This window comes from Phymastichus coffea, unplaced genomic scaffold (genome assembly GCF_024137745.1).
Source record: "Phymastichus coffea isolate CEN01 unplaced genomic scaffold, Cenicafe_Pcof_1.1 PCOF00031, whole genome shotgun sequence".
Lineage (NCBI taxonomy): Eukaryota > Metazoa > Arthropoda > Insecta > Hymenoptera > Eulophidae > Phymastichus > Phymastichus coffea.
Window position 1 is genome coordinate 1,587,204 of NW_026706842.1, and position 25,365 is coordinate 1,612,568.

The window sequence follows — 25,365 nt, forward strand, 5'->3', positions numbered from 1 at the left end:
TAAACGTTTATCCTAATCTTTTAATACAGATTGCAATATTACAAAATTTTTGTCAATCTTACACGTTCAAATATCAGATTATCAGAATAATTCCAAAACATAATCTCTAGCTTTTATCAAACGATTTACTCGCTGCTAGTTTTATAAAATGGGTGTAAAAATGATAACAATGCAGCATACTTTTTTTAATTTTCATTATCTTCAAAATTATCCGTATCAATTATGATAAAATGGATTTTTATAACTAAAATCACATCGATATACATATTTGCTGCCATAACAGTATATCACGTGACTTATCTCAGCCAATTAGATCACGAATTAAATGCTTCAATAAAGGCATTCGTCACTTTTTTATGAGGGGAATATTGAGATTGAGCAACGTATTAAGATATAGAACGAACTAGAATACAATAAATTTATTTGTTTATAAAAATACAAGTAAAAAAGTCAAAAATATAAATAAATTAGGCACTGCCTGACTAATATTTATACATAAAAAGAAATCATGAGTCATGACTCGCAACAATTTGGCGACGACGCACAGGTCTTTTAGGAGGCTTCAGCGATTCGTCCATGGAAAGATTTGTAGATTTTATATTTGATCTACCTCGACGTCTTTTTAAAGAGCCATCTGGCATTGCGACGATTTTACAATCTACAGACAAATCATTTTCTTGTAAATTTTCAACCGACAGATTCAAAGTTAATTGATCAATACCCTGCATACTCGTTTGACTTTGATTGTAACGAGATGGCCGATTTCTTTTTCTAACCGGTCGACAAACTGCAGTTTCATTCATAGATTTACAATGTTCATCATCTATTAGCACATTGTTTTCTTTTTCAGTCTTTGTGTTTTCACCAATTTTCTGTTCATTAATGTTTTCTACATCTATTGTAGCTTTAAAAGTAAATTTCAAAATTATTTCAGAAACTAATATATTGTAGTATAATAATATTACAATATACTTATATTATAGAAAATATAGAAAATCACTTCCTTACGTACTTGTATTTACAAGCTTTGCACTTAAATCATCCATCTTATCATTGTGCCAATCATCAGTTGTGTTATTTGAAAAATCACTTAGTGCAACACGGTTATTTGTTTTCTTAGCTTTGGCTTTTCTATTTCTAGAAGAAACTCTGCCAATGTTCTTTAATGAATTTTCTTTTATCTGCTCAGTTTCAATTACTTTCACTTTGCTTTTTTCTGTTAAAATAATGAATAAAATTAGTAATATAATATTAGTGAGTTAGATCCCTGAATATTTTAAGCTATCATCACATACGCTTGTTTGAAAATTCACTAAAACTTTCATCACTCATTTCTTCAAATGAAAAGTTAATGTTAGAATTGCATAGATCTCTAACTGAAGCGTCGCGTGTACTTTTTTCTGACGAGTCATTTATTTCTGATTCAATATTATCTGACTTTGCAGATGATAATTGTTTTGGACATATAAGAGACAGTCTAACTTTTTTTCGATTCAATTTTTGATTTCTTACTGGACTATTTTGAATTTCATCATCTGTAGATACATCAGTCGACGCTTCATAAATATCTTCAGTCATATTTGTTGGTTTCATATGACTATTTATGTGGCAAAGATTTTCGTGAGATAATTTTATAGGGTTTCCAGATGTACTTGCGATAGGATTAGCATTATACATACTAGAAAGGAGAAAGGGCATTGGGTCGTCACTTTTGTAATGTTGTAAAGGACACGATTCATCTGAATCCGAAGCATTGAATGGAATTTCACCTGATGGATTAAAAGAACCACTTTCTATGGCTACTGAACCATTTTCATTTTTATTTATTTCACTGATCGAAACGGAATTACTGTTGATTACAGTTGCATCATTATCACTTTTATTGGCTTCTTCTAATTTTCTGCGATGTTTCACTTCTTCTATAAGTTTATCAAAGCTCATTTTATTTGCTAACCCTAAAATGAAAAAGGAATAAAAGAAAATTAAATAATATAAATTGCTTAGAAGTTATAAAAAAATCAAAAATATGTACTATAAGTTTTTTGTACATCTTCAATTTTTTCTTCTCTCAAATTTTTTGCAAATTGTAGTCTCTGAAAACAAATGTAATTTCTCACCATCTATTATTCCATTAAGATAGTCATAATGATTTTTTAGTCTTACAATAGCAGCAATGGAATTAGAAGTCGATGTTGAAGTAGATGATACTAAGAAGTGATCTAACTTGCGTTCTTGTTTTTCTTCCATCTCACATTGTCGAATGAGATCACTAACAGGTCTCGGTTCTAGTTTGTCACATTCAGCATTGTAAATAGTTGAGTATCTTGTAAACCGACTTTCTAATGCTTTTCTGTCACCATTTGTTGGTAATCCAAACTCTTTCATTTTTTTGCGCAGTTCTGCATCTTTCATTACACGAAGAACAAGTTTTGGTAATGGTTGACGCTTATGTTTTCTACGATTCATTATAAATTATATTATAAAATAAATTTACTTTAAAAATAATTTCTAATTGGTTAAATAATTCGTGTTGGTGTTGATAAATTATTTTAATTGATTTAAATTTTTAATTTTCTTTAAGACTAAAAACTCAGACTTACTCCTTTGTTTTGGCAGCTTTTTGATTAACCTCCCTTTCGAGACAGGCATCCAAGTGTACATTTACACGATTTTCAGAAATATCTACACTACAGACAGGGCATAATACAGATTTTATAACTACAGAATCAGGCTGTGCAACTGTTTCTTTTCTTTTTGGAGTATTGAAAATTTTTGCAATACTTGGTAAGAAGTTTAGAGAATTACGTATTTTTGGACTAGAAGCATTATTTATCAAAGTATTATTCGTAGATGAAAAACAAGACATTTTAGGTTCGTTCTCCTTAATTTCTTGGATTTTTGGAGATTTTGGTGATTGGTTGCTGCGGAATGGCCTGACAGGAGGTGTCATTGATCTTTCCTCTTTATTATCTTGTTCTTGGACTATAGTATTATAAACTACTCTATTTTCAATAAGACTTATCAACTTTTCCCTGACTTTAATATAATGCTGTATAAGAACGTCCATTTCACGATTTATGTAGAGGTCTTTTTCAAAAAAAACATTAAAACAAGCTGGACATTGCGATTTGTAATGTAAATACTTTCGTATACATAATGAACAGTCTGAAAAAAAATTTATAATTGTATAAGTGCTAAAAGTTATTAATGAAATAGTTTGTACACAATTATTTGTTGTTATATACAATTGCTAACTTACAGTTATGCGAGCATGGTGTCATTACTGTAGTTTCCATATATTCATAACAAATTCCACAGATCATAGATTGTTCAATTCTCTATATAACAGTGTTTCGTGTAAAAAAATTTATTTAGACATAAATATTTGAATAATTGATAACAAATGTAATGATCTTTTATACCACAGTGAAAAATTCAATTTGAAGTATAAACTATACATTTATATAAGGTCAAAGAGAGAATAACTTTACAAACCTTAAGTTCAATAAATTCTTCTGGCCATGTTATTTCTCGTATTTTAGACATATTTAATGTAGTCTTGTTGAAGGTTAGCTTTAACTAGAATTACTTTTAACCGAATTAAACTGAATGAAACATTTTATATCTCACGAGATTATTAAGTTAACGTAATTTTCAGTACATAAATAAACAACCTACAATAATTGTTTTAATTTATTAACAACTAAAATCGGATACCTTAATAATACATTTTCATTTCTACAAACACAACAAAAGAAACTTGTAGCAAAACCACCCGCCCTTTATCTAATTCTAAAGGAATACAAGCACTACAAGCAGATAAAAGAGTACCAAACAATGTGGCGTCCTCATGGTTTGCACACCTGCAATCAGATGGCGTTGACATGCCTGGAAAAGCAGGGGGCCTATTCTGAAAAAAAATTTTAGCCAGAATAAACTTATAAATCCGTATAATCAACAAATATGCGTCTATATTCGTTGGCATAACTATGATCAGAAAATTAAAAAGAAATATACCCCAAAATTCCGCATTCCTTAATTCACGAGTAATTGTTAAAAAACTAATTTTTACTGGACGATTTTCAACAATTTTTTTCTCGCAATCGGCAATTTCTTTTTTTAATTTAAGGGCATTGTTATGTCTAGACGTGATGGTGTTATGGCTAGACATGATGGTGTCTAAAATACTGTCTCGTAGGTAAAGGTTGGATCTTAGTCGGGAGGTAAACAGAGGTTGGTTAAAGGGAATCTTTTAGTTGAGCGTGTAGGTAGATAACTAAGTTTCTTACCTTGCGTGGACCAAACTTAAAGAAGATTTTATGAAAGAGTCTCAGGTGTTTGCACTTGATTAGAATCTATTATTTGAAAAGACAATTTTATAATACTTAGCAAAGTACAATTCCCATCCTGAGTGATCGGGTAGCGAAGCTTCAAAATAATACAATAATGGTACTATACTACTGAATTACTGAACTACTATGTACTGCCTGTTTGCGAATCCTGATCCAGCCTTTTTATACCATAGGTTAACTTACCCCTCCCTTTCTTTTTACTAAATTAATATGCGGTGCGTAATATTCGCGGAATAATATGGAGAATATGCTTAGCCCAGAGATTAATTTCTGCTTAGCAAAATCCATTTCACTAGATAGATTTACAAATTTTCCCGGGAAGGTTGACAACTGGTATGATAGGAAGTTAAATTACCGATACATGATCAGTTATCATAGCCCGTCACGTGCGTTCTTTTTAGTATCGACGTGACAGCATCAAATGATCACACCTATTTGAATTATCTAATAAAAATTTCATATAAAACAACAATTGTTTCGGAATAAAACTAAAATACCTATGTCAAATACCTATATAAAATACTTAAGTTAGCGAGAAATAATATACTAAACTACTTATGTAAAATACTGAAGTTAACTAAAAAAAAATTGTTGAAAAGCATCCAGTAAAAATAAGTTTTTCAACAATTACTCGTTAACAAACGGACACGGAATTTTTTAAAAACGGATTCGTGAGGAGCATGTCACACGGTATATTTCTTTATAATTTTCCAATTAAAAATGTGCTGGGGTTACGAAGGCAAACGGAGGTGCATATCGATGCAAGCATTCAAAAATTTCATCTCTCTACAGATTCGCAAATGTTATAATATAACAAAAATATATTAATATAAGTACAATTTATTTTGAAATTATTATTCCATTGATGTAAATAAATCACAAATAATTAAATACGAAGTTAAATTTCTAACCAAACAACTATTCATATAATAAATTTTTGTTATAAAATGAGTGATATCCGTATTATCGACGGCGAATAGCGTTTGTAACGTATATTACGGCTCACCATAATAAGGTGGCACGCGGAACAAGAATTCTGATATTTACACAAGAACGAGGCAGAGGTACATATATATGTACATATATATACAACATTTTGCTTGCCTTCCTCTATAGTAGTATAGTGTATATAATCTTGGTCACACGAATGAAGTACACGTGCAGGGTTGGGCAATTCTGGAAGAGATCTTCAAAAAGCTTCCTGCAGTTAACTTTAGACCTCACAATTTTCACTTCCGTATAAGATCTATTCAACTCAAACTCTCTGAAGTTACCTGCAGGAAATAAGGATCTCTTCCAGGGGTGCTTTCGATATAAATGTATCCGGTTGCGCAGAGGCTCTATACTGCAACTGCGCAACCGGACTTCTGCATTTCAATAAGATCCTAAAATTGCTTAACCCTGTGTTCGTGGAATCGTGGATTAAACTGTCAAGTTTACTGTCACAGAGACGCAACGTCTATCATACTATAAGTCATAATAAGTCTTCTTTTGTATAATTAAGATTAGGATATGACTGAAAAATATAATTTAGAAAATAATTTAGAAAAGTTAACAATGGAGGAACATGTTAACCCCAGGTAATTGTTTGTTATGATTAGAAATGGAAAGAATTTAAGTTATAGTATTTTGTTATTTTTCATTATTTCTTTTGATTAATTAGTAATAAAGTACATTTAAATAAAAATTATAGGGATGTCAATAATAAAAGAAAAACTTACTTGGATTGGGATGAATATTTTATGGCAACAGCTTTTCTGGCTGCAATGCGAAGTAAAGATCCAGTTACCCAAGTCGGTGCTTGTATTATTGATGAAGATAAAAAAATTGTTGCAATTGGCTATAATGGAATGCCAACTGGTTGTTGTGACGATGATTTCCCATGGAACAAAGAAGACAAAGATGAATATAACACTAAGTTTCTTTATGGTAAACAAGTAAACACATTCTGTTTATTGTATATTTTTCACTATCTATATTAAAGTTATGAATTTAAGAGATCCTTTTATAACATTTTAGTATGTCATGCTGAGGTCAATGCTATTCTAAATAAAAATTGTACTAATGTGAAAAACTGCAGTCTTTACGTAGGACTGTTTCCATGTAATGAGTGTGCAAAAGTGATAATTCAATCTGGTATCAAGAAAGTTTTCTATATGTCAGATAAACATAGTTATAAAAAATCAACCATAGCTGCCAAGAGAATGTTTGATGCTGCTAAAGTTGAATACAGGTTAAAAAATGTTATGTTATAACAATATATTTATTGGTGTAAAAATATTACATTTTACTTTGGAATAAAAATTTTATATTTCAGCCAATACAAACCTAAAAATAAGAAGATTGTAATTGACTTTTCTGAAATTAACTGGAATGACATGACTCAGGTGCCTCCAAGTCCAAAATAATACGCAAGTATTCAGCTAGGGTGACTGAAAAATGTTTTTTTTTATTTACTTGAAATATTCTATCAGGTTTAGAAAAAACAAATTGGTATTCATAATTAAGTGTTTTTTTATACTTAATATGTTATTTATTTATGTTAAATAATATATTTATAAAAGATTTCGCTTAACCATGTATAAAGTATTTATCACTCAATATTAATCAATATGATCAAGGATTGATCACGTTTTATTATTAACTTGATTGCTATAACTGCGAACTATTGTAAAAAATATATTTGAAGTCAATCGCGAAAAAAGTCCTAGCGTGCAGGCAATGTATAAATACGATATTAATGTAACAAAGTTGTAGGTTTTATCTCAACGCTCAGCGTACTCGCTGTAGCCCTGTCACAATTTTTATTTTTTATTTAACACACTATTAGTAAACTACAGAATAGGGTGAGAAACGGATACTGTGCGCTCGCATGTGTACGCGCAAAATAAGTGCGTTTTGAAGGACAACAGTAACAATATTTAATTAAACAATAAAAAAAACTCACTCGTTTTTTATTCCGATTTACTTTTTATTTATCGGATCAAATTGGGCAAATTCATCATTGACCCGCCGCTCTGGCCATGGTTTTCGTTGTTCGTGGTGTAGCACAAGAAAGTGTAGGCGCCGGTCGCCGTCATCCTCCCTTGGGTGAGCCGATATGTTTGCTCGCGGTGTCGATTCCACGGGGTCCATTTTGTTATCTTCATCCTTGTCGTCCGTATGAGAATAGTCCGCGGTATAATTGGACCAGTCTCATACGGTATATGGGAAGACTTTTAACACCACAGCAAGGTAATCGTCTTCTCTGAGATATTCTATGATGACTTCTCTTTGCTGCGCTAATGTACTAATAATCTATTTCTAAGTCTTTTTGCATAGTTTCTATACCGGGTTTATATAATGCGGCAGCGGCTAACAATTCGGTACTTTTATTGTTTCAGTCCTTCATCCGGATTGATTAAAGAAATAGTTTCATCTATTTCAACATTACTCCGTTGTCTAGTATGAATTAATGAAATGCATACAATGTGTCTAATTGTTAAACGATAAGCTCTACATGTCGGATTTAGATTAAATCCATTTCTTCCTCGAATCTTTAAATGAGTATGATCAACGTTATCTTGATTACAGAGGCCAGCTGCTAACTCAAAAGATGCACATTCGGTTTTTACATTTACAATTTTAAATTTTAAATTTTCAAATTTACAATCTACTGATTGCCTCCATGTTTCAGATCTCAATCCATTTTCAATGCCTTGCTCGTCAGCTTTACCAGCAGATTTTATTGCAGCTGCTACTCTTTTACTTAAAAGTTGAAGAGCTAAACTTACTTTCATGCATTCAAAGGTACTAGGATTAAAGTGCTTGTCTTTCAAAAATGCTAATAAATTTGACGATTCGTTCGTTTTATCGATTTCGTACATTCTTATATATCATAATGATATTATTATTAATATAAATATATCTATGGACTCTTAGTTGAAAAAGTAATCGCTTTATGAGATGAGGCCAATTAATCTTCCTTCATGATAAAAAAAGGCTTATCTACAGTTACTTTTAAATTTTTATAAAATAATTTTTCATTATTTGAACCTTGGTCGCACGCAATAATTTTGACTAAAGCTCCTATTCTGAATAAAGCAGTTAATATTTTACGTAAAATTTCTAATAAATCATTAGCACTAGCCCCACTTGAATTAAATCCGAATAAAAGTATTTGGTGCCAAGGATTAACAGCATTAATACTATCTAAACAAGATAACAAAGCATATCTAGCTACTTTTGAACTTCTAATATTATCCCCCATATCTTCAAGACCCTCAGTCTGATCGTATTTTTTAGAACATTCCTCCATGCTTTTGATACTCATCTCATCAAACTTTAACACACAAAAACGCCGCTCTACAGGTAATTTGCTCAAATTATCTTGTATTTTTTCTAAAAGATTGTTATTTGGCTTGACCTTTTGAATTCTCTCTGATAAGGCTCTAGTTTTTTAAGCCGCAGAGAGTTTTAAGGCAGTATCAAATGCGCTTTCAATGTTTTCAAATGAAAACTCACTAGGAATGCTTCCTGTAGCATATCTAGCTATTATAATAATCTTGGACATGTCCGGCGTCTTTCCTCTAATTTTAATTCTTCTTTCTCTAATCCTCTCACCGCCGCAAAGTACAGTTATTATTTATTATGTAGTAATAAAATATAAAAAAAAAAATATATAAATAGAGCGACGATAAATAAATAAAAAAAAAAAAAAAAAAAAAAAAAAAATATAAAAATAGAGCGATACTTGTTATCTCACACGCTATGTTGTACAAATTCGTGGACTAATTTCTTATAATAAAACTTCGCCAAAAAACAGAGAATTTATTAAAATTAATGTATATTTTTTTCATTTTCTTCTATTTTCTGCTTAAACTAAGCTCCGGAGTGTAAACTTGATAACTATCTGTTCTGTATGAGAATTAGCTACATTTGATTTTTCATTCTTCGAAAGCTCATGTTGATATTTGTGGTTCTCTTCGATGGGTTAATTTGATTTTTCATTCTTCGAAGGCTCATGTTGAATTTCTTGTGGTTCTCTTCGATGGGCTATATTTGATATTTCATCCATCGAAGGCTCGAGTTGAATTACTTGTGTTATCTTTTTTTTTGAACAATTATTATAAGTTGAATATTGAGGATCTACTAAATTAGTTCTATCTTCAAGTGGGACTCTAAAATGACATTTCTTTTGATAAGTCATGTGATCCTTATAAATAAGTGAACCTGTATGTTTGGAAGTAGATGGCATACTAGGGTCAATAAATCTAAGTTCACTTGAACTGTCCTTCTGTTTAGTAGTGATTCCACTACTTATTTTGTTAAAAGTGTTTCTTTTATTATTGATTGACTGCTCAATATAGCCATAAGCTACCGTACTGGATTTCCATCCACCATGTCTTTGCAGTTCAACCATAGCTGCACCAGCATCAGTTAATACTGTTGCAGATGTTCTGCGAAAACTATGACCAGTGTACGAGCGTGGTTCAGGTAAACCAAGATATTTAGCAATATTCATAGGCATACTACCAAAAGTATTTATACCAATACATTGATTCACACAATGTCCGTTTATAAACCTTAAAAAAAATCTATCTGTAGTGCAAGTCACTGGTCTTAGAGTCATATATTTTTCGCAAATGTCATATAGAGCACCAGAGATGATAAAAGACCTTGGTTTATTATTTTTTGTCTTCAAAATCTTTATCAGAAGTTCATCTTCAATCTTTACTACATCATTAACCTTCAAATCTGTAAATTCACATCTTCTCAGGCACCCAGATATACCAAAAATTAGTGAAACCTATAATTATTATAAAAATCAATATCTAATCAAAATCAATCGTATTTTATCTTATAAATAGTCAAATCATAATTAATTTTTCATGTAAATGAACTTCGTCAGGTACTTCAATTAAAAATTTTGAAATGTCGGAAGTAGTAAAAACAGCGGATTTCTTTTATATATAACCCTTGCTCATTTTTTTAAGGTACGAAAATAGTCTACTGTAATTAGCGATATCAATATGATCAAAACAATCAATTGTAGTTCTCAGCATTGAATATGTTGACCAAAGACTGCTAGGAGCATATTTTTTTGATAGATCAGAAAAATAAGCCAAAAGTACGTCCTGACAGAAAGAATTTGTATGCTGTTCTCTACGCCACTTCTTAAAAGCGTTATAACTAATAGTATATAATCTTTTTGATTTGTCAGGTAATGCCTCTAAAGAGACTTTATTAGCCTTTTGCCTTATAGCTTTAGGAACAATTTCATTATCATTACTATCGCTACTAGATGATTCTACTTCCATTTCTTCAGGTATCAAGTCGATTGAATCGTTTGAATTCATTTTTATTAATAATTGTTCTAATAACAACCACCCTTTCGTATATAAATTGAGAATATGGCGGATTTATGTCACACGATGCTATAAAAAAGTATACGATACGCGTGACTTAAGTGGCGCTATTGCACGGCGAGTTTAGCTAACTACTCGCCGTGTAATAATGCGCCACTTAAGTCACATGTATCGTAATATACTATTGTCTACGTTCTATTCGTGATTAAAATTTGTCATGCCAGCTATGTCCCAAAATTTACCATTCTTTATTATCATTAGTTATACGTTTTTATGTACATTTTCTTTATGTAAAATATGTAACTTCGTATTTATTTTGAATTTTTTTTAATTTATTGATTTCATATGCAGCAGTAAAACTTTTTACACATTAGCCCTTACTCATACAATATACCTTCTTATAATTGTGTACATTTTTTACAATATTTGCACTGACTTACACTCAAAGTCTATCCGTCTTATAAATATTGCTCATATATAATTTGCTCAGCTAGTTTCTACGTAATTCAGAACTTGGAAGTGTTTTGTGCAATAAATTAAATAATTGAATCTTTCTTTATCTTCGTCTGCCAAATAGGTTGGTGTGCGAACGAAAGATAAAGTGATAGTCCAATATGTGGAGACGACTGTTAGATTAGGGAATAATATAATTATTATATAATCAATAATATAATTATTGATTGAGACTTCTATCCACGGTAACTGCATTAGACGGTACCTTTAGACAGAGTCAGGCACAGGGTAGGAAAGTAACCAACCGTCGCCAACTCCTAGGACTTGCATTAGTGATAGTTATTCGAAAGAGGGTTATCTTTATTTTTTTACGATCTTCGTTCTTGTTTTTCATTCGTTTGAATGCATCATTCACCCTATATCAACAAGTTAAGTAATACATTAACTACTTTTTTCGAAATGGCAGTCATACACTACGGGATGGACTGTCACAATTTATATCTCGAAGATTTTTATATTTTTGTTTAATTTAAAAGTGTTGAATTGAAAACTTTAATTGAAAATTAAAACTTAAATCATCTACTCTGGCAGTGTAAGTTACACAACTAACAAAGAATTAAACAATGTAAAGCGATGAAATTAGCAAAGATATAATTCTTAATCAATGTTGAATTATTGTTAACTAATCCGATAAGCGAATCATATCAACACATTGTAATCCTGCTCAAAAATTGTAACCTTAGAATCTCGACATTACTTTTTGTATCACGAATAATTGAAATACTTTGTTATTAATCAATGTAAATATATATGTATAGATCAAAATGTAAACTGTGTCAGAGATGAACCAATATATTTCAACTGTTTAATAAAAAATAAAGCTGTAACATTTTTTTCCTCATTCGACATTATCTAAGAAATGAATTTATTACATATTCAACGACAAAGGCCCTGATAAATATTCTAACTACTGTAAAATATAAGAAAAATTTATTTTATCAAACATTTATTGTAAAATTACTCAGACTTATTATTCATTTATACTGTACAAAGATGCAAGTAATAATGCGGAATATAGAGCCACATGAAAGATAAATAAAAGATGAACTGACTTTGCAGGTTGAATTCGTATATAATATATATTTCTAATGGATAAAAGTGCTTATATTGAACACAAAATTGAATGTCGTTAATTTTGTCCGTCACAAAACAACAATTTCATTGTACTTTGTGAAATGTTATAGTGTTTGCTAATATAAACAGCATCCATCACTGTTATGAGGTCATGGGAATATCATGCTCGAATAAAGACATCGTTAATCTCACAATTTTATTAAAATTTCGCATGTATTTGATTTACAGATACTCGTAACTTCCGTTTACGAAGATTGGATTTGGTTCGATACGTATTAACCATACGCAAGCAGTACCGTATTAGATTTTAGAATTAAATGTAAATATGGCTTCGTAGCGTGAATTCAAACAGGCAGAAGAATATTAAATATTGTTTCTAAAAATCAGACTTATTTATTTATTTTTCTTTTAATTTTGTAGCAAGTCTCATCAACTATTTTTGAAAGACATGCGCGGGAACTTTGCTCTGAATTGGCGTCGTAAGTAAATAACTTTGTGATAAATATTCAATTTGTACATGATTGGGTCACACATTCAGTTTATTGAAATCAAATAGAAAAAAATGTAATTTCATCTATACATTTCTTGTTCAAATAATTGTATGAAAATCAAAAATAAAAATGATTATTTATACAATTTCAAAATAATTTTCAATATATAATGGATCTTCTTCCGATGAAAGACATTCGAAAATTTATTAAGAATCGAAAAACAATTTTGCTGCAAAATATTCTATAAATTCTAGACGTGAGTTTTTACAGTATTCATCGATAAAGCATTCAGCAGGACATTAGTAAATTAGACATTCCTTCCCTCATAACAATACTCTCAAAGCATCAAACAATTTTTCACAATTAATATCATACGCATACTTATAAATTAATTAATTGAAATTGACAGTTGAAAAGATGAGATTGGTATTATTATGTTTTTGCAATGAAAATGAAGAGGCTGTATGATTACAAATCTGTAGTCGTTTTGTAATCAATAATAAAGATATAACATGTTATGCATTCCATTAGTTATATTCACAACGTAGCTATTAGTTTGGGAGTTGCCCTTCTGCCACGTTTACTGTTTTTCAGTACAAAGTCCATTTAAAGTGCGAGCCACGATTCAGTCTCTCGCGATGATGAAGAAACTAAATCCTGCCTAGCATTGCTATATATAATTATTTTTTTAATTCAATCATTTTCTGACATATGTATGTATGTATATATATATATATATATATATATATATGTGTATATGCATGAATATATATACATACATACATACATATATATAATAATGGTTTATCGCTTTGAAAACCTTAGCTAAACATCGAGGCGCCTCGTCCCTCGCGCACTTGCACGCATCCGTTAAAACTCGTCTAAGCCGTACCGAATAATAACAAATTCGGCATATGGCTGTCATCAATTTCTTAAGAAATAACTGAGCGCGCACACGCGTTGGCGCTCCGTAAGTCTTCTGAACTGTTGGCGCGCTGTTGCTCTGTTCTTTATCCCTCATTTGTCAGCTTGTTTATCGATATCACTAGTCACGAAGCAATTCGTTTGTATTAATATTATATTATATTACATGTAGCCGCGAGAGCGAAAGAGAGAGAGAGAGAGAGAGAGAGAGAGGGGGGGGCGGCAAAGTATATAATCTACTGATTGACATGCGCCGAAGTGACACGCGCATTCCATTAGACATGTACTTTCATGTAAATCGCTTGAACAACTTCTGTCTGTCACACACCACCGTCACCATGCCTCACTAATCTAGATCAGTAATATCTTAAATATCTATCTATTATCTTTGATTAGTCCATCTGCGGAAATATTAATCGTTAACGGTTTGTATACTGGTATCGTGTAAGTGTTTCAGTATATATATAAGTGGACGTGGGTGTTGCTACGTGTGTATATTTGTATGTGGGTATGTGTAGGTACAATGCAACTCGTTAGATCGTTTGATAAGGTTTGACGAATTGGCTATCAGAGCAGCGGGGAGCATGGCGAGCGCAGTGTCAGAGTGGTGGGTGTCTCGCTTAGCTGCAACGCACACCGCTGACGAGGCAGTAGCTGGCGCAGGAGTCGGCCGGCCAGGATCAGTTGGCGTTGGCGGGTGGCTGGTCCTTGGCCGCCGCCTGGTCCTGGTGGTTGGTGAGCAACTGGTGCTTGGCCTCGGCCGAGCGGAAGGCCGTTGCGTAAGGGAAGCGCTCGTGGCACTTGACCGTGTAGTCGGCGAGCTGCTGCTCGCACAGCCCGAAGTCGCCGTTGCGCAGTGCCTCCAGCACCCGCGTGCAGTTCTCTAGGCTGACGCCCTCGAAGCCATCGAGACTAGTCGCCAGGCCGATGGCCTTCTGCTGGGACTGCGGCTCAAGCAGATAGAGCATTCGCGCGGCTTGCAGCAGGTGCGGCAGCGAGTTGGCGTGCTGCTTCAGGTAGTCGGCGTTCAGCTGGGCAGCGTTCTTGCCCGCGAATATGTCACTGGATTGGCGCTTCACCACCTCGCCGACTATGCTGTCGAGACTTGATTCAGCTGTGTGACGCAGGAAGCGGATTAGACAGCTGTGCAGCTCGGGATTGCTTGGCTCCAATCTGTGTGCGCGGTTGATCGATCGCAGCATCAGTAAGGTTCGACCTGGCAAACATCAACGTTCAACGCGTTAGCCGTCGTCATCGACAATTTTCCAAATGCCCTCTGATCATCTTTACCTTTACGAATGTAGATTTCAAAAGCCATCAGATGAGTTTCGATTCGATTGGCAGCCAAATCTTGCAGTGGAAGGAGAAACTTTATCGCCTGCTCTAGTGGATCGTCAGCCTGTCAATATGTTTATACAGTGGTATTAGTACACGGTAAGACAATTTTTTGTTGTCGAAAATTAATATACATAGCTATTTTAGTAGAGGTAAAAACTAAAATGAAAGAAAATCTGCATACACACCCTCTCTAATTTTTCCGGTATAAGTTCGTCCAGCGTCGGCTGCTCTAGATCAGGATCGGCTTGCTGTCGCGACTTATTGTGCTGTTCCCTCTTCTCTTGAGCTTGAGCTGCCTGCTGTCTTTCCAGCTCAGCCTTCCTCTTCTGCTTTCTCTGCTTGTTTCTTAACTTTTTCAGCTCAGACGGCGCCAAGTTTTCTGCAAATATACGAGGACAGGTGAGAGGATGAGTAAATTTGTTCAGTGCTCTAAGCATATTTATTATTCTGATTCAGAGCTTTTTTCAAAGCTTATGAATGGGGATTTCGTGATTTTCGCAGAATGTAAAGAATTGATAAAATCGACAAGAAAAATTATTGTTATCTGCTAATAAAGGAATAATTTTTTTTCGATAAAATAGGTATTAAATTTTGGTTGCTAATTCCAAAATTTATTTCAGTTTTTCATGTCAAGATCGCGCAAGATTTCATTGAGTAATGCCATATTTACTTCTATAAAGTACGCACTGTACTGTCTTTATTTTTCAAAGATTAACTTGTGTTTCAAACAAATAGAAGCGCTAATACCAATATACAAAATTCATCTAATAACAGTAATTTATAATATTTTCAAAGTCAAAAAAAAACTTTAATTATTGTACATGTAAGGTAAAATTATATAGATTTTTTTGCGTAGTTTCTTCACCAATTTAAAACTAATATATTTCAATATGAACAATTGTGCCGTTCAACCTTACGAATGCATTCGATAATAAATCGAATTCGGCTTAAAGTTGAAAAAAATCTCAAAATTATATGACCACTGCAAGTACAAACAAACTTTAAAGTATTATGAGTACTTGCTCAAAAAAAATAATAATAAGTAAAGCACAAAATATACTTTAGTAATTTGAAAAATGCTAGTTCAAGTGTAGCTACATTATTTAAAAAAAAAGAAATAAAAAGAATCGGTCAGGAGTGTGTGCATACCTATATACTTCGGGCGGTGAGAAAGCAATCGGTGATCTGGCACCACAATGATAAGCGCGCGCTCAAGCAAGTGAACTGCAGTAAGGGGAGAAAAAAAGGGCCGCGAGAAAAACAAATTGGAGCGCGGAAGGCTGCACGAATTTTAATCTACATCCTCACACAGCGCCAACGTCAATCGCGATCCCTTCACGAAAAAAACATTTTTTACAACGAAAAGTCTTTTCACGCGGACCAAAAGAAAAATAATAAAAAGAATATAAAGCGTGTATATGTGCCGGTGGACGTGCAACGAATAGCAGTCACCTACGCGCGCGCGCACTCACTGGTAATTAGTTCCGTTTTCGGGACCTGTTTTCAACGAGAGCTGCCGAGCTTTTTATGTTCGACTGTTCAAATTGATTTCATGCAATCGTTCACACCGTTACGAGATAGATATGCACTTTTGCTACCTGCTCGTTAATTTGTTATACTTGCATTCAAAAATCCAATATCGTTTTCCGAAAACGCAGGTATTTACAAAAAAACTTTACGATTAAAACTAAAATGAAAAACGAGTTTGCTAGTATGAAATAGAAATATATCATAACTCAGTGAGATATTTGTCAAGATTATACCGAACAAAGATAAGCTTATTAATTTACTAAAATAATATTCTCAACGCTTAATGAATTGCGTATTGCAATAAAGATCAATGACGATTCGTATGCACGCGTCATTGTAAGCTATGCTCGTTGGCATATTAATATCACGTACTTGTATCGTGTCAAAGAAAATAAACGGTATGCAGCCGCTTAGCCTATCCAAAAATTCGATCAGTCGTGATCCGATGAGATGAGTTTTCCGACACGATCAAGACAAAAAAGACAATAGCCAACAAAAAGAAAATATGTTGAAAGAAGCAAGCCTAAAAACGGCTTTTCCGTTAGTGAAATTTGTACGAATGGCCAAACAAAGCAAAGCAACAACAAAGTAAGTAGTAATGAAGTAAGGATTACGTAAGGAATCCACACACAGAAGTTCTCATACACATTTGTCAGATGGATAGTTGCGTGCATCGTTTATCTGTGGCAGGGCCGTATAATAGTTTTGCGAGTTTGCTTGTTAAATGGCAGTCGGCGGCGCGCATATAAGTAAGTACAATCATCTCGTGCCTTTAATTATCATGTCGTAAAGGCGGCTCCGTCTGTAACACGCATGCGGCGCAAGAGTTTTCAGAGGACTTTGACGGGGAAAAAGCCGAAAAACGTTGGCTGCGCGCAAGATAAAATCAATGAGAAAACGAGCTTTATATGAAATACGGAAGTCCATTTGCTGGAGGAGCTCGCGCGGGTGCGCTGACGGCGCAGTTGAAAACTAGATTAAATAGATTAGATTCCGAGATGAAAGTTCACGATCGGCACCGTATATGTGCAATGCTCAAGCGAGCAGCAGAGTCTAGCAGCAGCGGCATTGCTTAGTTAAATAATATAAAACAATACGAATAAGTCGTTACGTCGGGGCATTTATGAAATCCGCTGGGGTGTGTGTGTGTGTGTGTGTGTGTGTGTATTGATTCAGCGAGAGCGAAACAAAGTCCAAATCAACAATGGGCTCGCGATAAATTCGGCGAACCGATTGTGAATTGTTTCTCGGTTTTATATCGTAAGCAGCACGTAGTATAGCAAAAGCGACTCGCTCTCTCACGCTGTGGGCTATGTGTGTATAGACAAACAGAGGCGCTTGGCTTGAGCAAAGTTCACTTCGTCAAGCTGCGCGTTAATATGCACAACAATGCTGCTGTTGCTGCCGCTGCTGCTGCGGGCCACTGCCGGATCGAGCTTTTAATTATAGACACTGCATTAATTCAAAGCTATTAGAACATGGAAATGGCGCTCAACTACGTTGGCTTTCCAATTACGTAAGCCGGACACGAGCGTCGGCCGCGCGCGATATACGTTTGACTAGACGTTTTATTAGTCCGCCCGCTCATTTAATTCGCATTAGCGCAGAGGTGACCTATTGTATTTTGTATAAGTCCGCAGGTGCTAACGTCATATTTCTTTTCTCTCTCTCTCTCTTCATTATTGAAACGTGTCATAATTAATTCCTTATTCGATTTTTAAGGGTCATTAACATTTTGCATTGCCATGCGCGTTGATTGTGCAAACGCCTTCTATGAAATTCATTTGACGGTTTAGTAATCAAATCTACGTACAAAAACTTTCTTCCGTGGTTGGGAATCTAAATGATTGAGTTGTTGAACGTAAATGTCAAAATTGAATGATTATAAGTACACCCGATTATCGGGAATAATAAACCGATAGACTATTAAATAATCATTTCCAAGACATCAATAGGCTTACTTTGTTCCTGCAGTTCCTGTATTGAATAACAAGCAAATGATCTGTGCGATTTTATATAGCAAGGCAAGTATCGTAGAAAATCAAGCGATAATTGTAGTGCACGAAAAACTGGCTTTACATCATTCTATCATTCGCGTCAAAAAGTAGTTGGAGAGACGACTTCGTGCTCCGGGAATTTTGGTCAATTCGTACTCGAGCGGCTTCTCCAACTGCAATTTCTCACGAAAAAGATGTTGCTATTATCACGAGAATGCGATCTGTCGTCCAAAGTGGGTTTTTCAAATGGAAGCTTGATAAAATACGCGAATGCAGCAAATTCTGAGACACTAAGCATTTAAAAGCCATTTTTTATAGGCGTTTATCTCCAGTCCCGCTGGGAATACTCGGAGAGATTTATAAGGCGCCAATGATGCGGCCATTAATCTGGGACTGTCCGAAAGCGCCCGTTTCTTTTTCGCGCGCTCGGCGAAAGTAAGAAGACATATGGAAATTGAAGACGCGACCCGAAACAGCACAGACATCGCGCTCGCGCTATTCCTATTAACCCGCTTACGCATAATATATGCCAACACTGCGACTAGCTTGTCCATTTCCTTTGGATTTGCTTTGATTCTAGACAGATTTGATAAAGGCTATTGCATTTTTAATTGACAATCAGAGCTTTGCTCTTCTTTCGAGTGCAAGATACGAAGCTGCCTGGCGCTTAAAATACTCGAGGCGCACCATCTCTGGACTCTCCTTCAGACTTCTAAATGTGTGTGGTCGTTCCATTTTTGCGCGCGAGCTTTTGACATTGAGCAGATTGTTGTCTCCGAGAATCGAGCCCGAACGTTCAAGTCTTAACTTAGCTCGGCTTTAGTCTGCAAAGTTACGTAAGCCACGATATCTCGTCATCATCCTTGTGGATATATTAGAAAAGAAGAACTCTGGCTCGATAAAAAATAATGATAAGACAATGGTTGCGTAGTCGCCGAGTGCGCACGAAAAGATCAGGCGCACAATGCTCGCGGATAGAAATGAAAGTCGAGTTGGCGACTGCATAGCGAATAGATAAAAGCTGATTAAGCGCTCAAGAATCCGACAGCGCTGTGGTTCTTTTTTCCTCCTCATCCTTGAGAGGGAGTGGACCTTGCCAGTCGCGTCGGCGGCAGCCAACGCTCCCACGCCTCGCTCTCGACACAGTCTAAGCTCCGAGTGCCTAATATCCGGAGCAACAGGGGCAACTCTCCGACTGTACATGTGTACACCCCCTCGGCGTCGCTTGCGTGCACGCAAGCGACGCGCCGACTCCACCTAGCAGCTCTCGCTCCCTTTGTTCGCCAGCGGCGGCCTGTCACGGACTCCAACCGTCCAGATATCCACTCCGGTATAAGCGAACCTTTCGATCCGCCATCAAACAATCAACACTTTACTTTCGCATTATTCATGCGTGTTCGCCAATCACTTGGCACATTCATCGAAGAATACGCCCTGCTGAGACACTGCTTGATCAGTTGGCGTACGGAGCAGTATCGTACTCGCGTGGAGAAGAGCTGCGAAACCAACCGAATGAACGGTTTATTGTCACGTGATTGGATGCAATTAATCCACACCGACGCAGACGTACACGCACTTTTGATTTCATAACGCTCATCGGAGAGTTGGAGGCGCTCCGTACCTAATATACGCATGTCGCCTGGTGAACGGCATTTGGTGTGCCTCTTTCCGCGCTCGCGCTCAAAGCTCTCGGTGCAGGGGCTTTCGTCGATCTCTTTGTCCGGTTCCTGCTGCCAAGTGTGTGGGTATCGCGCCAAGCCATACGCACACACCTACGGACCGCGGCGTTTCCCGCACGCGCGCCTTAGAAAGTGCAGGCCGGGCCGCCCGCATGCATGCCTTATTAGGTACGTCGGTCGCGCGTCCATCGGCGAGCTAACGCCAAATCAAACTGCTTCGCTCCGCGCGTGTCGCGAGCCTCTGCAACCGTGCACGCGCCACGGCTACGCTGCGACTCTGCTCGTGTCTTCGATTGGGAGCGATTGGCGCGATGTTGCGCGATGTCGCGATCGGGCTAGTCAATTGATACGGGGATATTTCTCCCTTCCCCCTCCATTCTCCCTTACCCTCGCTTTACGCGCGCGCCGTCAATCTCTTCGTTAGATTCGCATCGCTCGGCTGCGAAGTGCACACGGCGTGGGAAAAAGATTTGAGGGAATTTTTGAGCGAGCGGCGATGCCGCCTTTTCGCTCGTTGTTTCACGTCGATATTTCTCTTTGCTGCTGTCGCGTCGCCCCGAGAGCAACGCGAGCCCGCTTTTGGTCGCGCGCACGCGTGCACTTTTGCCACGCCCGACGATCGAGTTAACCGATTATTAATGAATACACCGCGCGTCGCTTTGGCAATGCACTGCAATCCAATAGAAAATATTATGAAAGTCCCCCTTTGAATGAGCTGAGTTGTCGGCGAGAGACAATTGGGTTAAAAACCAATTAGTGAAATGCAGACGAAAGGCAGAGCGCGCGCTGATTGCGTAACGAGCAATGTGCATCAGATAACGAGTGCTCCACCCATTCGAGCTGCAATTCGGAGAACATACACACATACACACACATACACACAAAGAGGAACACGGGCCCTGCTGCTCAAGAGCGTAGGCGGCCCACACAACCTGTATATATCAATTCTAATGGAGGGTATTCGGTTTTATCGCAATTACCATTATAAAGGGGGGCGTGAAGTTTTGCACGGCCAATGAGCATATGCGTACAGCACGGCCTTTATCCCGAGGTCGATCGACTTCTAATGCCCAACTCGTTCGCACGGCGAGCAGAGCGCGACAATCCTCGAGTTCCATTTCTCTTTTCCCGGAGACGCATCCTTATGCCACGCCTCTGGCCTCTTTCTCTTGGAAAATGTCCCGAGAGTTGACGCGTCGCGCCGCGGAGCTCCGAAGCCGACGCCCGCGCCAAGCTAGATCTTTTGCCGATAGGCGCCCCGCGAGCAGCTCTCTCATCCGCATCTTGTTGCTTGCTGCGATAGTGCAGATTACGGCGGACAAAAAATGTAAGCAGCTCCACGTTCTCTTCAATGGACTATTACTACTTTACACTGCTCGATAATCGATTTGACGAAAAAAAATTGTAGCCGTAAAAAATTGTTACATGGAAATGATAGCCACGGTGTCGGTAAGTTGGAAACGCGTAAACTCGATTAACGGCGTATAAAATTTAATAATAACTTGAGCTTGCTCGTATACGATCCACGGGTGCGTGAGAATATAGATCGAATACACGATCACGTGCGCAGTTGGCAAAAGAAAGTCGGAAAAGCTCCGCTTATGATATGCATGGCTAGTAAGAGTATGATGCGATGGGTGGGCAAATTGAGAATGGCAAACGCCATTGCGCGAGTGTTGTAACTGCATCGCGTTGTTGCGCGCGCACGCGTGTGTCTGTGAGCATACACACGCATATGATAAACGACTACGATGGAAAGTCACTGTCTCTTCGTTAAAAATAAATCGCAGAGTTTGATTTTTATCGAGACGAGAACGCAGGAAATAACGTGCTTTGAATGGCCATACAGGGAACAGACAAGACCGAGAATTTGTCAGGTAGATAATGCGTCGAGACATATATATTGAGCGATCACGTAAAACGGCGTGTACTGCCAGCACCAAGAGCTATACACATACAATTGCCGAGCGCACGCGGTCGCACGATAATTAAAGGAACTTTTGCTACTACTACTTCGATTGGTCCTCGTCCCCCTGTGCGATTGCGAGCTCGCAATTAACCCGCTACGTATGCTCCATTCAAATTGATGTTTGCAAGCTACCGGAGAAATGGTCTCTTTTCCGATTGTCTCGCGCAGACTCGCCCTTATGTAAGTTCCGTCAGACGTCCGTTGTGTTGTTTTTTCAAACTCCATAGATCACTTATCCGCCCGCGATCACCTAAAGCGTACAGTCGACAAAGTAGCATTAAAACTAACATCACTCAACATTCAATTCCATGACTGTGCATTAGCGGCGCGCAAGTCTCCGCGTATAAATAAATTTAGCACCAGTGTGGCGCTGGAGTGCTAATGGAAGATATGGATCGCGCGATGCGCGAAATGACCCTCGCGACGAGCCAATGAAGAAGCACACATCGGGATGACGATGATGCGGCTTGGGAAGGTTGGGAAGGTTGGAAAGGTTCGTAGGCGTCGAAGTCGTCATTGCCAATTGATTGCCGACGAGCCTAAAGTTGTACGCGAGGGAAGAACGTGCAAGTAGCCGCTCGCCTGACGAGAGCTCAGGTTTTCTTTTTAATGCGGCGCGCACGCCTTCCTAGAAGGCTGTCCAATGAATTTAACATCGAGCGTGCGATTCGCACAACAGATCGCTCGTTAAAATTCACGGGGTTTTTTCTCAACGACGAGATCGCTAATTGCCAGGATGACGAGCCAAAAAAGATACCGTTTATTCACACTTTGCCGCATGTGCATCGTAATACACGTACTATGTAAGATTCGCGCCTCGTAAAGCACCTAAGCGCGTGATAGCAACTGCAGCGTGCGCGCATCGAGTAACGCATTTTGATTGGAGCACGCGTGCGTAGGTTCTTTTTTTCGACCGGGAGCTCGCTTTTTCCCTTGTACGTTGCGCGGCGGACGTAATTTATTCTCGCTTCAACGGAGCGCGCGATACACGTTACACGGATGTGATTCATAAATTCGCAATTCGAGATCCGCTAGCTGCGATTAATGGCTTATTAATTATACTTACAAAAGCATTGATGAGAGTGTCGCGTTAACCGAAAATTAACAGGCTGATGTCTCGATGCTGCTAGCGCTCGATTACTACTTCGTAAGAAGAAAGCTCTTTTTGTACTATACGCCAAAATTATGCATGCAAATCGACGCCAATGCTTTGGTTCGTTTTCAAGTGGGCCGGCCAACTGATTTTACGTTAATTATATTACCAGAGTGCCACAATGATTAACCGAACGTAAACACGACATCGAGGCATTATTGAACGAGCTGTCACAAATGACGGCCAGTGGATATATACCCCATAATTATGCACATCTATAATATTTCAAGTCACATTCAGATTATCCTTAACCCTATCTACACAGTTTCTTCAAGTGTAAAGTTTGAGCCGACACTAACCACATGTCCCGAGGAGAATAATGACGTATCGCGTGCAATTAATTTAACGTTCAAGGAAAGCTAATTTGCATGTACAATTGAGACGCGCGAGGCACTAACGACCAAGTACCCACGTAAGTTGGGCATCTTCTCACAGAAGCAAACGCAATCGGCTTATTTGTGAAAAGCGTACGAAAAAATGTTGCTTGGCTATAGTTAAAAATGTCAATTTACTCCGTACTTATATTAACGCAACTTCCCTTTTCATTTCGATGCGGCATATATCCTTTAGTAACCAGCTGCCCGATTTTACCTACTCAGTTATTGGCTCGTTTGAACCGTACGTTGCAGTACAGCGGGTAAAGTATGAAGGGGCATTCGTAGCCCGTCCGCTGTTAAATTATTTTTGTATACGTCGCGAAAATGGTTTGGAGTGGTCAATACGGGTCAAGACTTGGGGATGACTTTAACGAGTAAACAACTGATAGGCGATGCTATCGTTGGGAGGTTTAACGATGGCCGACAAACCCAACAAACAAATGTCTAGTAAATTACAGTTATTGCGAGCGATCGCGGTTCGAAACAAAACGGATTTCTTCGGAAAGAGAGCATAGGCGAAAGGTTGCGCAACTGCACCACATAGTAGAGCCAGCGCGGAGAATTATTACGGGCCGCATGCCCGCGAGCTGCTCGAGTGTATATATACATCGGCACGTATGAGTTATTGACTCTGTGCGTTTTTCCGCTCATATCCGAGAGCCATAGACTTGTTCATTTTTGTAATATGTCCAAGCAGCTCTGGGATTGTTGATTAGGATTCGGAAAAGGTTAGTTTGGCCATTCACCGCCATCTGGCTCACTAGGCTCTAACGCGTACGTTTTGTTGCTTCAAGTTGCACCGCCACCTTTCCATTTAACGTTTTACACAGCGGCTGCTCGACACGCGCCATTCATCGCGGGATGCTATGTACGAGTACGGGCGCCGGCAAATTCAATTAGCTTGGGTAAAAAATGATAATGGAGCTTGCCGACGAAGAAAGTACGACGTACACGCATTCGCAAGTCATCGATAGCTCTTAAAAGGCTAATTTCCATTTACGAACGAATAAAAATATGTTGAGCAGAGCAGAAGAAAAACAATAAAATTAGCGTTGCGCCAATTGCAAAGTATGCGCAATAAATACATCGTCGCTCGACAACAAGCTCGATACACCTTGTAATCGCGCAGCCGGCATTAAAGTAATTAGCGACATTGTCACGTAATTTGAAAAATCAGAGAGAGAGAAATGTAAGACGCATCAAGGATCGGCGTGGCGGTGCTGCAGCGGCACGTAAGCAATAATTAAATCAAAACTTTATAATTAGTGTCCATCGGCCCGTTGTAATGACAGCAGCGGCGGGAACTATTAGGCACGAGAGCGAACGGCTTTGTTACGCGTAATCATGAAAGTTGCATGAGAGTGCGGGAAAATCAGAGGTTTTGAAACGTATACACGTTACAGTACAAGAATACACACACACACACACACACACACAGGAGGAAACGTTATATACTTCGCGGAATAGATATGTTCAGGATCTAATTAGACGCTCGTTGGTGGATTCTGTATCATTGTAGAAGAGATCGATAATCGTATACAGAGCACGACGCCTCACCGCTTGATCGCGAGCATGTCTTCCAATTAAGTCATTAGAAATGTCGCAGTGAAAGATCATGGGT

General features: G+C 37.4%; 3 protein-coding genes across 6 annotated transcripts in view; 1 reads left to right on the top strand and 2 right to left on the bottom strand.

The window, feature by feature from the left end:
• Window positions 1–409: 409 nt before the first annotated feature.
• LOC131663176 (E3 ubiquitin-protein ligase RAD18-like) lies at window positions 410–4,412 on the bottom strand. Of its 4 annotated transcripts, none has more exons than XM_058933374.1 (10): window positions 4,290–4,412; window positions 3,496–3,910; window positions 3,260–3,338; window positions 2,601–3,165; window positions 2,164–2,455; window positions 2,033–2,093; window positions 1,296–1,955; window positions 1,013–1,216; window positions 731–904; window positions 410–658 (listed from the first exon to the last, which is right to left on the bottom strand). In XM_058933374.1, the coding sequence occupies exons 2-10, from the start codon at window positions 3,544–3,546 to the stop codon at window positions 507–509; spliced, it is 2,238 nt and encodes a 745-aa protein (XP_058789357.1). In that variant the 5' UTR covers window positions 3,547–3,910; window positions 4,290–4,412; the 3' UTR covers window positions 410–506. The 4 variants fall into 4 exon arrangements, with proteins under 4 accessions (XP_058789357.1, XP_058789356.1, XP_058789354.1 ...); XM_058933373.1 differs by having other exon boundaries at window positions 722–904; XM_058933371.1 differs by having other exon boundaries at window positions 410–904.
• A 1,340-nt stretch (window positions 4,413–5,752) lies between these two features.
• On the top strand, window positions 5,753–7,845 carry LOC131663177 (deoxycytidylate deaminase). The gene is made up of 4 exons (XM_058933375.1): window positions 5,753–5,932; window positions 6,046–6,281; window positions 6,372–6,585; window positions 6,670–7,845. Exons 1-4 carry the CDS (start codon window positions 5,865–5,867, stop codon window positions 6,758–6,760), a joined length of 609 nt encoding a protein of 202 aa, XP_058789358.1. The 5' UTR covers window positions 5,753–5,864; the 3' UTR covers window positions 6,761–7,845.
• A 4,432-nt stretch (window positions 7,846–12,277) lies between these two features.
• Window positions 12,278–25,365, bottom strand: part of LOC131663088 (N-alpha-acetyltransferase 15, NatA auxiliary subunit) — a 55,812-nt gene continuing 42,724 nt past the window's right edge. The window contains exons 9-11 of the mRNA XM_058933183.1: window positions 15,225–15,418; window positions 14,992–15,100; window positions 12,278–14,917 (exon numbers count right to left, since the gene is read on the bottom strand). Of these exons, the coding sequence (XP_058789166.1) occupies window positions 14,382–14,917; window positions 14,992–15,100; window positions 15,225–15,418 (839 nt within the window). The 3' untranslated portion in view covers window positions 12,278–14,381. The remainder of the gene's footprint in view (window positions 14,918–14,991; window positions 15,101–15,224; window positions 15,419–25,365) is intronic.